Below are 15618 nucleotides of genomic sequence, written 5' to 3' on the forward strand. Positions count from 1 at the left end.
GCGGTTTTTAAATATGCTTTAAGCGCGCTCGCTTTGCTTTTCTTCACATTACTTATACTTCACGTGGCTTGCTTGCTTTGCTATTAGCAGATCCACAGGTTCGATGCTTAAGAGGAAGGCACCCACACTTACTTCCAAGCTTACACTTAAGAGGAAGGCACCCAGACTTACTTCCAAGCTTAAAGGAGAAGAGGGAGAACAAGGAAGAGAAGCAACTTTGAAAAAGGAGAAGAAGCTTCCATACCTCTATCCAAGGTAAGTCTTTTTACAATTGATCTTTTTTGGAAGTTTGCTCTCTTTAGATTTATCCTTTCTCGTATCCAAGAAACGCATGATTTTGGTATCAGTGTTACGTTTTTGTGTCGGGCGCATGTCCTTTTCTACATTTTAGAAAAGTCTGTTTGTCGGAGTGCATCTATAGGCACGTCTCATAGCGCGTCTAGCCTGTTTGCAGACACAGACAACCGCATCCATAGACGTGTTGTTATACGCAAAAATAGACATGCTTCTCAGACGCGTCTATAGACGCGCTTCGACAGTAATCTTTTCTTCCCTTTCTCTTTCTTCTCAGCTCATCAATAATCGTCTTTTTTTCTTTTTTCCAGTTCATCATGTGGCCAGGAAGCTCTTCGAACTCACCTAATCTCCAGGAGTCTATTTTTAGGGACTTATATAATCTTTTAGGGCACCCTCCTAGTCCTGCAGAGTTATATGGGTATATGACAGGTACTCTAAACACCCCCCAGGAGTCGGCACTACAGACTCCAAACCACCCTACACCAGGGGAGATTACCCCAGTGGAGTCAGCATAGCCCAGTCGGCTACACAGCTGAGGCCCTTCTCCCATGTCGTCTTATGCCCCTTTCCCCATGCCGTCTTATGCCCCTTCCGCCATGCCATCTTATGCCCCTTCCTCCATGCCGTCAGGAGGTCCTTCTGTCTCGCAGAGCTGTCGGCATACTCCTATGCAGTCAAGACTCAGTTCTCTAGCTACGAGTGGTCCACGTAGTCTAGAGCAGTCTCCAGCTATGAGTGGCTAGTGTATTAGCTCGACACGACATGGTAGCAGGCGTAGTAGCAGGGAGAGCGATGGGGGATGCATGTCACAATGCTTTGGGAGGGGTGGTGGTGGAGGCGATGATGATTCAGATGATTTAGACATGCCTCCGGGTGACGGTACGATATTCTATGACATCACTCAGACAGGAGGCATCTTGATGGATGCACGAGGGAAGGACATCATGGCCTTCATGTGCTTTGTAATTGCTAATAGTTACAGAGATTGCTTTATCCACTACAAAGACTAGTCAAAGAGGTTGGCTTATGAGACCCTCGCTGCTATTCGCTCTAGGTATCCTAATGCCCCCAATCGTCAGTTCACAGATAAATGGGCCAAGTCAAAGATTGTTACGATACTTGGCAATAAAAGATCTTTGCTTAAGAGGCAGGCACTAGCGGAGCTTGGCAAACTTGAGGGAGGTCAACCACCAAGGGGCCCACCCCACACCGCTCACAAGCGTGAGTGGAAGAAAGCAATGAAGTCTGCAGCACGTGGAGGCACGAAGGATCCAGATGGAGCAATATGGAAGCGTGCATTTTGGAGCAGGGGGTGTTGAATCATGGGAGGCCCAATTCATAAGTATCGATCTCAAATTATATTGCTTATGTAGTTCATTAGGAGGTTGTTTCTTTGTACTAACCCCTCCGCAAATTGTGTCGTCTTGTAGCTTGATATCGTGGACAGATACCCTACTCTATCGAGATAGCCTACCACTGCCACCATCACAGAGGAGATACATGGAAGCACTTCTATCATGATGGGTTAATTACTAAGGAGCAGTATATCTAGGCTACTGGAGCGGCCCCCAAGGTATTTGAAAGTAATTAAATAATGTCAATATTATAAGTAAAGATTTGATTTTTCATACATTGATATATGTTGTCCCTTGTTTACAGGTCCCTACACAAGAAGACGAGGAAGGAGGTGGAGAAGGGAGCGCAGAAGGGAGTGAGGACGTGGAGAACATAGATTAGTCATAGAAGTAGTGCTAGCTACTCTTTTTTGTACTTAAAGCCATTGGCTTGGCTTCGTGCCTCTTGTGTATACACTCCTCTTATTTTTTGTACTTGAAGCCACATGACGTGGCTTAGCTTCGTGCTATATATACATACAAGTACTTTTTGAGCTTTCAATTTTATTGCGTTTTGGAGTTGTAATATTTTATTTGGAATTGTAATTAAAATGCGGTTGGCTGTAAGAATTGAATTACACAATGTGGAAATGGGATTCTTGTAACTATATAGCATACATAACATTCTATAAATTTAAAAAAAAATATTATGTAGCGCGTCTATCAGTGCGTCTATAAACGCGTCTATATACGCGTCTGTTTGTTTGAGAAGCATCTATTTGCGCATCTATAAACGCATCTATAAGACCGTTTATAAATGCGTCTATACACGTGTTTAACGATGCGTCTATCTGTCTTTTAAATTTTTTAGCAGAGAGTCTATTTACGCGTTTAGATGCGCGTCTATACATGCATCTGTCTGCTATATAGACACGCTGTTAGATGCGATCTCTAGACGCGAAAATAGATGCATCCGTAAGTTTTTTTTAAGTTCTGTAAACGCGTCTATATGCGCGTGTGTGGGTGCTATCTTGTTGTGAGATACGCTTGCTATTTTGCGCATTTATCAGACGTGTCTATAGTTGCTTTGTCTTGTTGTGTACCCATATGTACACTTCACACATAGGATGAACAAATCTAGCTTTTTTTCACATGAGAAAGCTCAATCAATCAACGAGATGTGAGTTACAATACAAAAACCTTGACATCAATGGATGATATCTTCATGGGTATTGATTATCACACATGAATAATGATATGAACATGTATGGGTGTCAATAGACATGCATGCACACACACGGAAGCACAAAGGCATGCATTTAATTACATGGATGGGATCACATAGGCATGCAAATATGTACTTGCTTTTGCAAACATGCATAACAAGAACATGCAAGATATGGGTATGCACATGTGCACATATGCGTAAAAAGATGAGGACAGAGATATAGTCACACAAACATGCACATATGTAATCACTTTTACACATGCATGCATGCACACGTGGGATATATGTGCACATGCATGTGTGCACAACAACACAAAGCAACTATAGACGCGCTTGGTAGATGTGCAAAATAGCGGGCGCGTGTATAGGCATTGCTTTAGTAGAGGAATTACGGGCGCGTCTAAATGCGCATCTAAAAGCTCTTCTATTTGCACGTAAATTACCGCGTCTATGTGTGCGTCTAACCTGAGAAAATACGAGCCCGTCTAACATCACGTTTATCAGCGCGTCTATTTGCACGTGTATTAGCACGTTTATTTGCGCGTTTACACTAAGAATCAGACGCGCATTTAGACGCGTAGATAGACGCAAACTAGAGAATACAGAAAGTGAGATTTTGGTGTACATCATTGCTTTCCAAACATTGCCCATGATTACCAAAGCACATAATTTTTTGCAAGCCCACATATACAAGAATTAAGTGAGATGAGGAGAATGAGACAATATGTAAAATAGTTTTGCCAATATCAATTATGGGGCTACGGTTCAATCTCATCCTTAATGAGATCAACCCTTGCCAAACTTCAAAATCCAAACAGGTGTTTAGATCTACAAATACATTCAACCCACTACTACTTGTGCCACTCATGTGCTCATCGAAATCAGCATCTCGAATGGTAGGCTCGTCCTCACGGGTAATGGCCTCAATATCTGTATCTCCTATCTCATGATCATCCTCCTCTCTCGTATCACGGTCATCATCATGTCCATGGCCATGATCATCCTCCATACGCTCCATATTAGTAAATGTACTATACATCACTTTGGAATGTGGCATAATAGGTATGACATGCCACCATCTATTATTATCCACCATTGGTTGATAGATAACCTAATTCAAACACAAATACAATCGTTACTTTTCTTGCATCAAATATTTAAAAGCGAGTATTTTTATATGTGTGCATAGTACCTGCCATTGTTGCGGTAGTACTAGTGTGTCCTTTCTACTTTGCCAAAACTTTGTGGAGTCAATAGTTACAAAGTCACTTGCATGGCTTTTGATTGTTGCATTAGGGCCTCTTTCCACCACGTCCTTAAACCACTTTACATCCAAAACATACACAAAGAAGCGTCGAAAGTCAAGCATAATAATATCTTGGATTATGCCACAATAATCATCCATGGCTCCATTGGCTCCCTCAAAGCTAGCAATGACGCCGCAATCTTGTGTGTTTCTCTTATCATCAATCCGTTGTGTTCAAAAATGCTTGCCCTCACACCATATAGCATTGAACATATTGCACTACACCAAGAAAAAATCAATTAAATAAGCAATCTAAATTATTGAATGCTTCTAACTTATGCATAACATTCTATATACCGACCTTGCTCATGCATCCCCTAGCATACTCCCATTCTTCCATTGTGATATGCATCCCCTCGTCTTTCTCTGCTTTCTCCATTTCATCAAGTAGCCAATCCACATGAATATCCTTTGGAAGTGCTCTTAGATACTGAGGGTATGGCACACGACGAGATCTGTGGTGTGTACGAAAGAGGGCCCTTTCTTCTTGTCTTCTTGCCTTTGCATCCTCGTATCTTGTCACCCATCTTTTCATCACATCACTATTAAGCACGCAAAAGAGGTTGATACTATTATGCAACTCCATGTCTATTGCTTTGTTGCGTCCTTTCCCTTGAGGCACAATAGAGGTCATCCTTAGGTCTTTATCATCTCTCCATAGTCATGGGAGAGAGCTATCCACATCAACAAGAAACTCAGAAATATATACAAGTGACTCTTGTACCAACCAACCCTCGGCCATGCTACCTTCGGGTCTTGCATTTTGTCTCACGAAGCCCTTCAAGGTCTTCATGAAGCGCTCCAGGAAGAACAACCATCGTGCATGTATAGTACTGCATATAGCAATCTCATCCAACAAATGCACTATGAGATGTAGTTGGCTTGTGAGAATAGAACGTGGAAATGTCTCCTCCACTAAACAAACCGCCTCCACTGACATAACTCGAGCATTCTCAAGCGTGGTGGGATCTATTTCCTTTGAGCTCACATACCTCACAAGCTCGCCCATCTTGTAAATACAATCTTTCACGTCCTTCGATGCACTACGTGAAATGCTAGTAGGTAGTATGAACTGAACCCGCGAGGAGGTGGTTGATTAGTTGCTTATAGCTATTCACTTACAAATTTGAAAGGAAAAAGATATCATGCACATAAAATACTTACTTGGAGCATCTTGTGCCAATCATGAGATTTCAAGCCATATAATTGCTCTACACCTCTTTTCTTGCTCTTTGTAAAGGCTCCCTTCAAACACCTCATGCATCCAGTGGGAGTACGAATTATAGTAATAGCGCTCTCTTCACCGTCGCCATCTCTAGCTTTGACAACATCCACGGTGCACGAGGTAAAAAAACACGCCCATTTGGTCTCTCTTGAGGCCAAGCTTCACGCATCCTCCCTGTGGTACGTAGATCCTCCCTTATGCCTGCCAAATCTCGTGTCCCATTTAAATGCTCCCAAATGGTAGATGCCACATTCTTGAAGATATGCATGGGATTCAGCAGGTGATTGATCTTGAGGTGGGACCAATATGGTAAACGATAAAAGATGGAGTATCTAAACAAAATAAAGTGTTAGCGTGCAATCTTTACTTTCAGCTAATATAGCCAATCTTTACTTCCAGCCAATAGTAACAAACCCTTATCGGCTCATGCCAAGTGGTGGAGGAGTCGTGGAACCGTCCCAAATTCTCATCCAATCTCCCACGGTGAGTGATTGTGGGAGGACTTCATTCCAAGGGGCAACATACCTAGGATGATCAGGTGGGAGAAATCGATGGTGATTCTCATAGATGACCTTATTCAATGTGTCTGCCCGTGAGGCAACTAGCGAAGGACCACAAACAGGACATGCATGGTAACCCAATGTAGTGAGACCTGAACAATAGATGGCAATTAAGAGTGGAAGGTGGGTTTAGGGTGCCACATCCTTTGCCTATTCATAATTAAAAATGCAATGCTTACCTGAACAATCGCCATAGCCTAGGAAGTCATGCATCGTCCACATCAAGACTGCTTTGCAGTTGAAGTCTCGTGACGAGGGAGGCCTGCTCACATCATGCACCTTGATACCTCTCCAAAGTATCTCTAGCTCATCAATCAAAGGCTCCAAATAGACATCAGGGTTTTTGACTTTATGTTTCCCTGGAATTAGAAGGGACAGCATAACATGTCCTTTCTTAATAGCCATAGAGGGTGGAAGATTGTAATTCACCAATACCACTGGCCATACACTGTAAGACGTGCTTTTGAGACCAAATGGGTTCACACCGTCCATACCCAATCCAAGTCTCAAGCTCCTAGGTTCTTCTTTGAAGCTTGGCCATGTGTCTTCAATATGCTTCCACGCAGGAGAGTCCACGGGAGTTCTCCACTTGCCATCGGTTGATCGATGGGAGGAATGCCATGACATGAGCTCTGCAATTAGATTTGCACTTGAACATATGTTGGATGCGAGGGATTATGGGAAAATGTCGCAATACCTTATGAGGCACGTCCAAGGTTTTGAGATCTGCTCTATATCTTGCCTCTCCACAAGTGGGACACTCTCTTGCATCCTTATGTAATCCACGAAACAAAATGCAATCGTTGACACATGCATGGATGCGCTTGTAATCTAATCCTCCAAGAGAGATCACATGTTGCCTTGCCATATCTCTTGAGGTCGGTAGTTTATTCTCCCTTGGAAGCATTTTACACAATAGCCTGCACGTGAAGACCATAAATGAGGAAATGCATTCGACTAATTGACCCACTAGCATAATTCACCATGTTTGCAAAATCGACTTTAAAGCTTACTTGAGTAATGCATTCAAACTTGCATTGCTCCATCCATAGATGGTTTGCAAGTTTAGTAACTCAAGGGAGGCACGTAGAACAGAGAATGTGCACCCCTCAAATAGTGGAGTCGATGCTGCAGTAAAAAGATCATCCTACTCCATGCTATTATCCCTCCCTTGATGGACATTTAAATCCTGCACCATATCATCAAACACCTCGTCCTCCACGGCTTCATGAGGTAATGGCGGAGGGCTACTATCACCATCACTCCATGCATCCGTAACGGTCCCTCCTGAAGATCCCATCTCATATCGCCGACGCTTCGCCTCCTCACGGCGAGCATAGGGTAACATATGCGGGTGTGGCACTGCATCCTGTATCAAATTAAAACGGGATCATAACTCAAACATATGAACACCCATAGGTATCTCAATCAACCTTAACTTACAAACCCTTACCCTGTTTACGGTCACATCCCATTCTCCATACTTTGAGATATGATTGAGTGTAATCCTGTGTGCACGATACATGTTTCCTCGACATCGATCACACAGACATTTGATTTTTTGCTCCAACCACATTTCCCGATGGTGGATATGGAGGGATTCATCCTCACTGGAGCTACTTGTTGAAGATGAAGACATCCTACAAACAAACAACCCACCAAATTTGCTCTTCTTCAAATGTTTAATTTAAACTCTGTGGTGCGTCTAAAGGCGCGTGTAAAAGCGCGTCTAAAATCGCATCTAAAGATGCATCTACTTTGTACATTTAGACGCGCCTATAGATGCGCTATTAGACGTGACTATAGACGCGACTTTTAAACCTGCTTTTTAGCATGCCGCTCGCTTTGCTTTTCTTCACATTACTTATACTTCGCGTGGCTTACTTCCTTCCTTATTAGTAGATCCATAGTTTCGATGCTTAAGAGGAAGGCTCCCATACTTACTTCCAAGCTTACACTTAAGAGGAAGGCACCCACACTTACTTCTAAGCTTAAAGGAGAGGAGGACGAATAAGGAGAAGAAGTAACTTTGAAAAAGAAAGAAGAACCTTCCATACCTCTATCCAAGTAAGTCTTTTTGCAGTTGATCTTGTTTGGAAGTTTGCTCTCTTTAGATTTGTACTTTTTCGTACCCAAGAAGCGCATGATCTGGGTATCAGTGCCACATTTGTGTGTCGGGCGCAACGTCCTTTTCTACTTTTTAGGAATCCCGTCTGTCGGAGCACGTCTATAGGCGCGTCTCAGAGCGCGTCTAAAAGCGCATCTACAGGCGCGTCTAAACGCGCGTCTGGTCTGTTTGCAGACACAAACAGACGCGTCGATAGATGCTCTATTAGACGCTCTGTTAAACGCTCTGTTAGACGCTCTGTTAGATGCGTGTATAGACGCATAAATCAGACGCGTCTATAGACGCGCTCTGACAGTAAGCCCTCTCTTCCCTTTTCCTTTCTTCTCAGCTCATCAGTAATAGATTTTTTTCCTTTTTTCCAGTTCAACATGTGGCTAGAAAGCGCTTCCAGCTCACCTGATCCCCAGGAATCTATTTGGAAGGACTTATATAACCTTTTAGGACACCCTCCTAGTCCTGCGGAGTTATACGGGTATATGACGGGTACTCTAAATACTCCCCAGGAGTCGGCACTACAGACTCCAAGCCACCCCACACCGCCTGAGATCACCCCAGCGGAGTCAGCACAGCCGTCTTATGCCCCTTCTTATTTATGCCCCTTCCCCCATACCGTCTTATGCCCCTTCCCCCATGCTGTCTTATGTCCCTTCTGCCATCCCGTCTTATGTCCCTTCCCCCATGCCGTCAGGAGGTCCTTCTGTCTCGCAGAGCCATCGACGTACTCCTGTGCCATCGAGACTCGGTTCTTTAGCTACGAGTGGTCAGCGTAGTCCCGTGCAGTCTCCAGCTACGAGTGGCCACCAGCGTACGAGCTCGACACGATAGGGTAGCAGGCGTAGTAGCAGGGAGAGCGGTGGGGGATGCATGGGAGGCCATGTGACGGTGGGGAGGATGATGATTCAGATGATTTAGATGTGCCTCTGGGTGATGGTATGATTTATTATGACATCACTCAGATAGGAGGCATCTTGATGGATGCGCGGGGGAAGGACATCATGGCCTTCATGCACTCTGTAATTGCTAACAATTACAGAGATTGCTTTATCCACTACAAAGACCACCCAAAGAGGTTAGCTGATGAGACCCTCACTACTGTTCGCTCTAGCTATCCTAACTCCCCCAATCGCCAGTTCACAGATAAATGGGCCAAGTCAAAGATTGTTACGATACTTGGCAATAAAAGATCTTCGCTTTTAAGAGGCAGGCACTAGCGGAGCTTGCCAGGCTTGAGGTAGGTCAACCACCAAGGGGCCCACCCCACACCGCTCACAAGCATGAGTGGAAGAAGGCAATGAAGTCAGCGAGGGAGGATCCTAGTCTGCAGCACATGGAGGCACGGAGGATCCAGATGGAGGAATATGGAAGCGCGCATTTTGGAGCAAGGGGTGTTGAATCATGGGAGGCCCAATTTGTAAGTATCGATCCCAAATTATATTGCTTATGTAGTTTATTAGGAGGTTGTTTCTTTGTACTAATCCCTCTGCAAAGTGTGTCGTCATGCAGCTAGAGATCATGGGCAGATACCCTACTCCTGTGGAGACAGCCTACCACCACCACCATCGCAGAGGAGATACATGGAGGCACTTCTATGATGACGGGTTGATTACTGAGGAGCAGTATACCCGGGCTACTGGAGTGGCCCCCTAGGTATTTGAAAGTAATTAAATAATGCCAAAATTATAAGTAAAGATTTGATTTTTCATACATTGATATATGTTGTCCCTTTTTTACAGGCCCGTGCACAAGACGATGAGGAAGAGGAGGAAGGAGACGCAGAAGGGAGTGCAGAAGGGAGCGTGGAAGGGAGCGAGGACTTGGAGAACATAGATTAGTTGTACAAGTAGGGCTAGCTACTCTTTTTTGTACTTAAAGCCACTGGCTTGGCTTTGTGCCTCTTGTATATACACTCCTCTTATTTTTTGTACTTGAAGCCACATGACATGGCTTAGCTTCGTGCTATATGTATATACAAGCACTTTTTGAGCTTTCAATTTTATTGCGTTTTGGAGTTGTAATGTTTTATTTGAAATTGTAATTAAAATGCGGTTGGCTGTAAGAATTGAATTACACAATGTGGATATGGGATTCTTGTAACTATATAGCATACACAACATACACAGTATTCTGTTTATAAAAAAAAAAAAAAAGCGCGTCTATCAGTGCGTTTAAAAATGCATTTATATACGCGTCTGTCTGTTCGACTTGCGTCTATATTCGCGTTTATAAACGCGTTTATAAGCACGTCTATTTATGCGTCTAAGTGCACGTCTATACGTGCGTGTGTCTGATATATAGATGTGCAATTAGACGCGGGTCTCCAGATGCGAAAATAGACGCGTAAATAGACGCGTCCGTAAGTTTTTTATTTAGTTCAGTAAACGCGTCTGTGCACGCGTCTATGGGTGCTTTGTCTTGTTATGGCGGTTGTACATACACACAAACTGATACCGTGCGCACTTGCACACATGCGCCCACACATGCACAGACACACATGCACGCACGTGCATGTGCACACACACACATAGGAAGAAAAAGAGCACAAATAAATGCAAAAAGGACTCTCATGAGGTTCAAGAATCTCTCTCTCTCTCCACCTCCCATAAAACTCCATCTAGGGATATCCTTCCTAGTCAACCATCCTTGGTCAGAACTTCCCAAGAATGTGCTCGTGGCCTTGGATTGCTCACATATTCCTAGAAAATTCCTCCTAGGGATGTTCTCCCAAAGATCATTCCCTTATATAATAAAAGATGATAACAAAAGATTCTTAGAATTAAACTTATGTGGAAACGCATGGAGTGTAAAAAGAGCTCGATGGGATCTTCCCAGCATTGAGGCACACACATAAGTGTGTTGCCTCCCTTTAGTTCATTTGTTTGCAATCTAAGGCACACATCTAAAAGTGTTGGCTAATTACTAAGCTTCATGCACTTGTAATCTAAACTATTATCACCATTCACGAACATGCTCACTTATCAACAAAGTCTTTAAATAAAAGCAAGTAGAACCACTCTAAGATGGTCGCTAGTACAAGCCACCTACACAACCATATTGAGATCAAAATTAAGATGAACCAATATCAAAACCAGGAACTTCCAACATCAATTAGCGAGAAGAAGCAAGAATGTGAAAACCTAGTCTACCTACGAGCTCACTCACATTACCATGTGGACACGAAACATGATCCTAAGAGCAAGTATAACCAAGTATGACCAATGTAAGATGGCATGCTACACACACAGCCAAATGAGATGATGAAAACTAGAACGACAATGCTTATATGGTCCCGAAGAAGCAAAGATAAAGAACTTACTCTACCGACCGGCTGCTTGTTGTCTCATGCTCACTTACATTAATCCATGTCGACATGAAACATAGGAAGCAGTATACGTTGTAGCTTGGTTATACAATACTTTTGTTGGCTACGTATCAGTTTACAAGTTTAAAGTCTCAGAAACTTACAGCTCGGAGTCAGAAATCACCTCTGCATGAACATTAGAGTTCTATGTTTAGTGTTCCTCGGAAAGAGTCTTTGACCTTTTATGATGAAATCCGAGAAGAAATTGCTGCTGTTACTGTGAGTACGTCACTATGCAAATAAACTTCGTTGGGACTTCAACTCCATGAAAATCGTGCGATGCTCCTCTTATTGTATCGACGCCTAGGTTTGTATACTGTATATTAGACCGACTCCTTCCACAGGCAAAGCTTTGGATTCCAAGGTACTATCAGTAGCAACTCGGTATGAGGACGGAGCTTGGACCTGTGACTGATTGCTGATGATCAGATGGGAGCACCGGACCTGCAGGCGGGATTGGAGAGGACTGATCTGATGCCCGCTTGCGCTTCCTCTTTTCATAAGCGATGCCTCGCGCCTTGGCCTGCATCTCTCGCACTTCTCGCAAGTAGAGGCGAACGGGCCGAGCACCGAAAGGGTTGGATTCGGGCTTCCCGCCGTGCTCTTCGAAGGCTGCGCGCAGGCGACCGATGAGAGCATCCAAACTACCCCAAGCCTGGCGGAGTGGGCAAGCACATGGAGCCGGGGGATGGGGGTAACCAAAGAAAGGGCAACCCTGAGCATGCACCTTGGTTTTCCCGAACTGGTCTAGGTAGCGCAGAAATTCCAGCACATGAGCCCCGCTGCAACGGGACGGATCCAAAGGCGGACGGTGATTTTTGAGATACTGCCCAAAAGTGGTCCAATCCCGTCGTTTCTGAGATTCATAGCGGCTGGGTGGAGTGGAAGAAGCTGCAGTAGGAGTCGTGGCCGCAGCAGGAGCTTGCAGACCACATCCACCGTCCAATTCCTGCCTAACGCTGTTGCTTACGGCAAGGGAGGGCTGCATTAATCCATTCATGACAGCGGCGGCCGTCGATCCACCACCTATGTCGTGTAACACGTTCATGGATGGATAACGATGGGATCGATTCAAGACTACCACAGGGAACTTTCACTCCACGGTATCACTGGAGCAAGGTAGCATGAATGGCGTTTGATAGGCTTGACGTGGAGTGCAGGCGGGTGGGGTTTAGGGCTGAAGGAGGGGAAGTTGCAGCTTCTAACTGAAGTCCATATTGGGAGGAGGGAGCGTAACTTGCAAGGCTAGCTAGATCTGCCTGTGAGAGAGAGAGAGAGAGAGAGGGGGGGGGGGGGGGTTGTATGCGTGCCTGGCAGCGTAATTTTGACACAAGAGAGACGCAGGGATCGGGAGCTGGAAGGGATGAGGAGGAGCAGCAGCGGCAAGACGAGGGAGATGGGAGAAGAGGTAGACCGTAGCACCGCATCTTTGGGAATTAAAAATATATTACGACACAAAGAAAAAAGGAACGGCACTTACGGGCGTGGGGCCTCCGTCCGTCCCCTTGGGGCCGGGGGACAAGAAGGGGCCTGCCACAGCGACCGCGCGCTCGTGGGTGTGATGCTACCATGACGACTTCATACTGCCACCGCTCCGCTGTACGCAACTGCATTGCACCTGTGGAGGCCGGGCCGGAAAAGTGCAGGGCAGGGGGGTGGTGGTGGCGCTGGTCGGCGACACTGCACAGCCGGCAGCCGGGAAATACCACCCGCACCTCTGCGCTCTCATCAACCTGCAGCGATGAACGCCACCACCCTCCGCTCTTCTCCACTGTCTCAGATCCTCCCTCCCTAACCCCGACGACGAGTTTCTCTACTACAACGCTTCGCTTCCTAACCTCTTCGGTACCTTTGGCGTTTCCAATACCTCCCAAATTGGCGACACACTGTCCAGATCTGCCGAAGGCACCCTCAAGGCTCAAAGCGTGCACCTCCTCTATTGAAGCAATGGTTCAGCTGGGCTTCCATTATAAGTAGCTGGGCAAACCGTCACAAGTGTTAAAGGCGATTCCACTAACCCAAGTAAATAATAACACTGATAACAGAACCGTGTTGTGCTAGTCCATGGTCCGCCTGTGTCACGACCTCCAGGCTCCAATCCACAAGGTTGTATGAAGCGGAGCGGGTGTCACCGATCCATTCGTGCGTTATTTTGCTTTTCAACACAGAAAAAATCGTCGGCCGGGGCCAGAACCACCCGGGCTGTCTCCTCTTAGAGACGGTCACCGTTCACCCCCTACTTTAAAGTTTCTGCGGGTTTTGATTTGGCCTCTCCACTCTTTTCTTGCGCTGGATTTCCCACTTTTGACTACGTAGCCCCCGAGCCTCTATCGATTGGCCGTTGTGAACTTGTCGATCACGGTCGCCGCGAGCGGCCGCAACTCGGACTGACAAACACTGCCCCGCACGTCATACAACAGCATGGCGCCACCTCAAGCATTTGAAGTGTCCCTCCTGCTCAGTGCTGACTCCATGTCAAAATAACTTTAGAAGCCTCACCCAAAGCAATCTTTGGCACCCATCTTCTCGACGGCAAAGGCGTCCAAGTAGTAAATGAGAGAGAGAGACGGGGTTTGGCAGCCGTGGCCCGTGAGGAGAGAATAAAAGAAAGAGAGCACTGAACTTAGGCGTCAAAAGAAAGCATTGAAGATTTAGAGAGAAGCATCCGTACATTTGGCTCTGTTACCCCTCGTTGCATGGGTCCTACACTCGGTAAAAGTCGAGAGCGTATGCCTTCAAAAAGTAGGGGGCAGAATCCATGCTTACATGTGAGGAATATATTGTGGGCTTTGCTCTGTCTCTTAAACTCAAAGGATGCTCTCATGAAAAAAAGTTATTGGAGAGCCCTTCTACGTCAATTAAATAAATCTAATGGTATGGAGTAGGCAAACACAAAGGAGAGTATACATTTATACCTCTTAAGGATCCTTCATCCAAATCCAATATTTTCCATGTAAAAGGCTTTAGTAATCTTTAAAAAATGATTCTATGCACCTTTTGATTAATGTAAATGGTAGGATAATAATGTATATAGAAAACGCTCTTTCAAATGGCAACAATTTTGAAAACTTACATTACATTCACGAGATGGGCAATACAATAAGTATGAGTGCAAATTATATTGTTTATTAAGTCCAATGCTTAGCAAAACGTAAGACTCCCTCCATCAACGCTTAATTTTTATTACTAAACCAAGTTGAGTACGTTATGATATGTAGCCATAGAGGAGAAAAAGTGCGCACACGCAATCTCACATTTGTCCATATCTTTCTATCTACCATTGAATTTTCTTGAGGTCCTCATTCTATGTGTTAGGAGTATTGTACTAATCAGAATTGCACTTCCATGATATTCTCTTTAGTAGTAATCGTGCTATAACCAAGATCTACAATAACCAAGTAAGGGAACATTAAACTATTAATTTTTAAGCTAATGCATCATTCATGGAATAAAGAAAACATACCACATCTTTTAATCAAGGTGTGTCCCCATCTAAGGAACCTTCTACGTATATATGAAAACATGTAGGTACTTAATGTACACAAATTATCACCTTTAAATAAATAATAATTATGGATGAGTTGGAACATTTTAACTTAACTTTTTTCAACAAAAAAGAAAACAGACTACTCCAAGTATGCACAAATATGGGTTAATTGTGCAAGTTTATGCATCTCAACACTTAAATAAAGAAAATCTTACTAGGGCAAAATGAACAAGACTAGAAAATTCATTAAATAGACTCGTATTTTGATCACATAGGCTCAAGAAGACAACATTAATCGTATTGTAGTAGACCATGAGTATATGGGGTCATTTATAATATATGGAAAGTTCGAAACACAATTGTGTTCAATAAAGCTAGTAGTAACAAAGATATCTGGCATGAGGAGATCATTGCAGACATCAGTAGTACTCTCAAGGCTCTCGGTAAAGTAAGGAAAAATTTGGCACAAGTGATCAAAATTATCTATTGAGCCTACCTGTTAAGGAGGTGTTGAGCCTACCTGTTAAGGAGGTTGTTTTCTTTTTGTATTTTCTTTGAAAATACAATTCTTTTTACCCGCAAAAAAAATAATCATATGGCCAGGCCAGGATATAATGGTGATTGCACAAGGGTATTTTGCATATGGGAGAAGCCTTAAGGTTTTATGATCGTTTATATTGCTCTTAGATTCTAGA

General features: G+C 44.2%; 1 protein-coding gene across 1 annotated transcript; it reads right to left on the minus strand.

Annotated features, from left to right (window-relative positions):
- Positions 1–11328: 11328 nt before the first annotated feature.
- On the minus strand, positions 11329–12829 carry LOC147894864 (protein G1-like1). The gene has a single exon (XM_087384426.1). It carries the CDS (start codon positions 12482–12484, stop codon positions 11807–11809), a length of 678 nt encoding a protein of 225 aa, XP_087240552.1. The 5' UTR covers positions 12485–12829; the 3' UTR covers positions 11329–11806.
- Positions 12830–15618: the final 2789 nt, after the last annotated feature.

Source organism: Dipteris shenzhenensis, chromosome 14 (genome assembly GCF_047967505.1).
Source record: "Dipteris shenzhenensis isolate YYH24624 ecotype China chromosome 14, Dip_SZ_1.0, whole genome shotgun sequence".
Lineage (NCBI taxonomy): Eukaryota > Viridiplantae > Streptophyta > Polypodiopsida > Gleicheniales > Dipteridaceae > Dipteris > Dipteris shenzhenensis.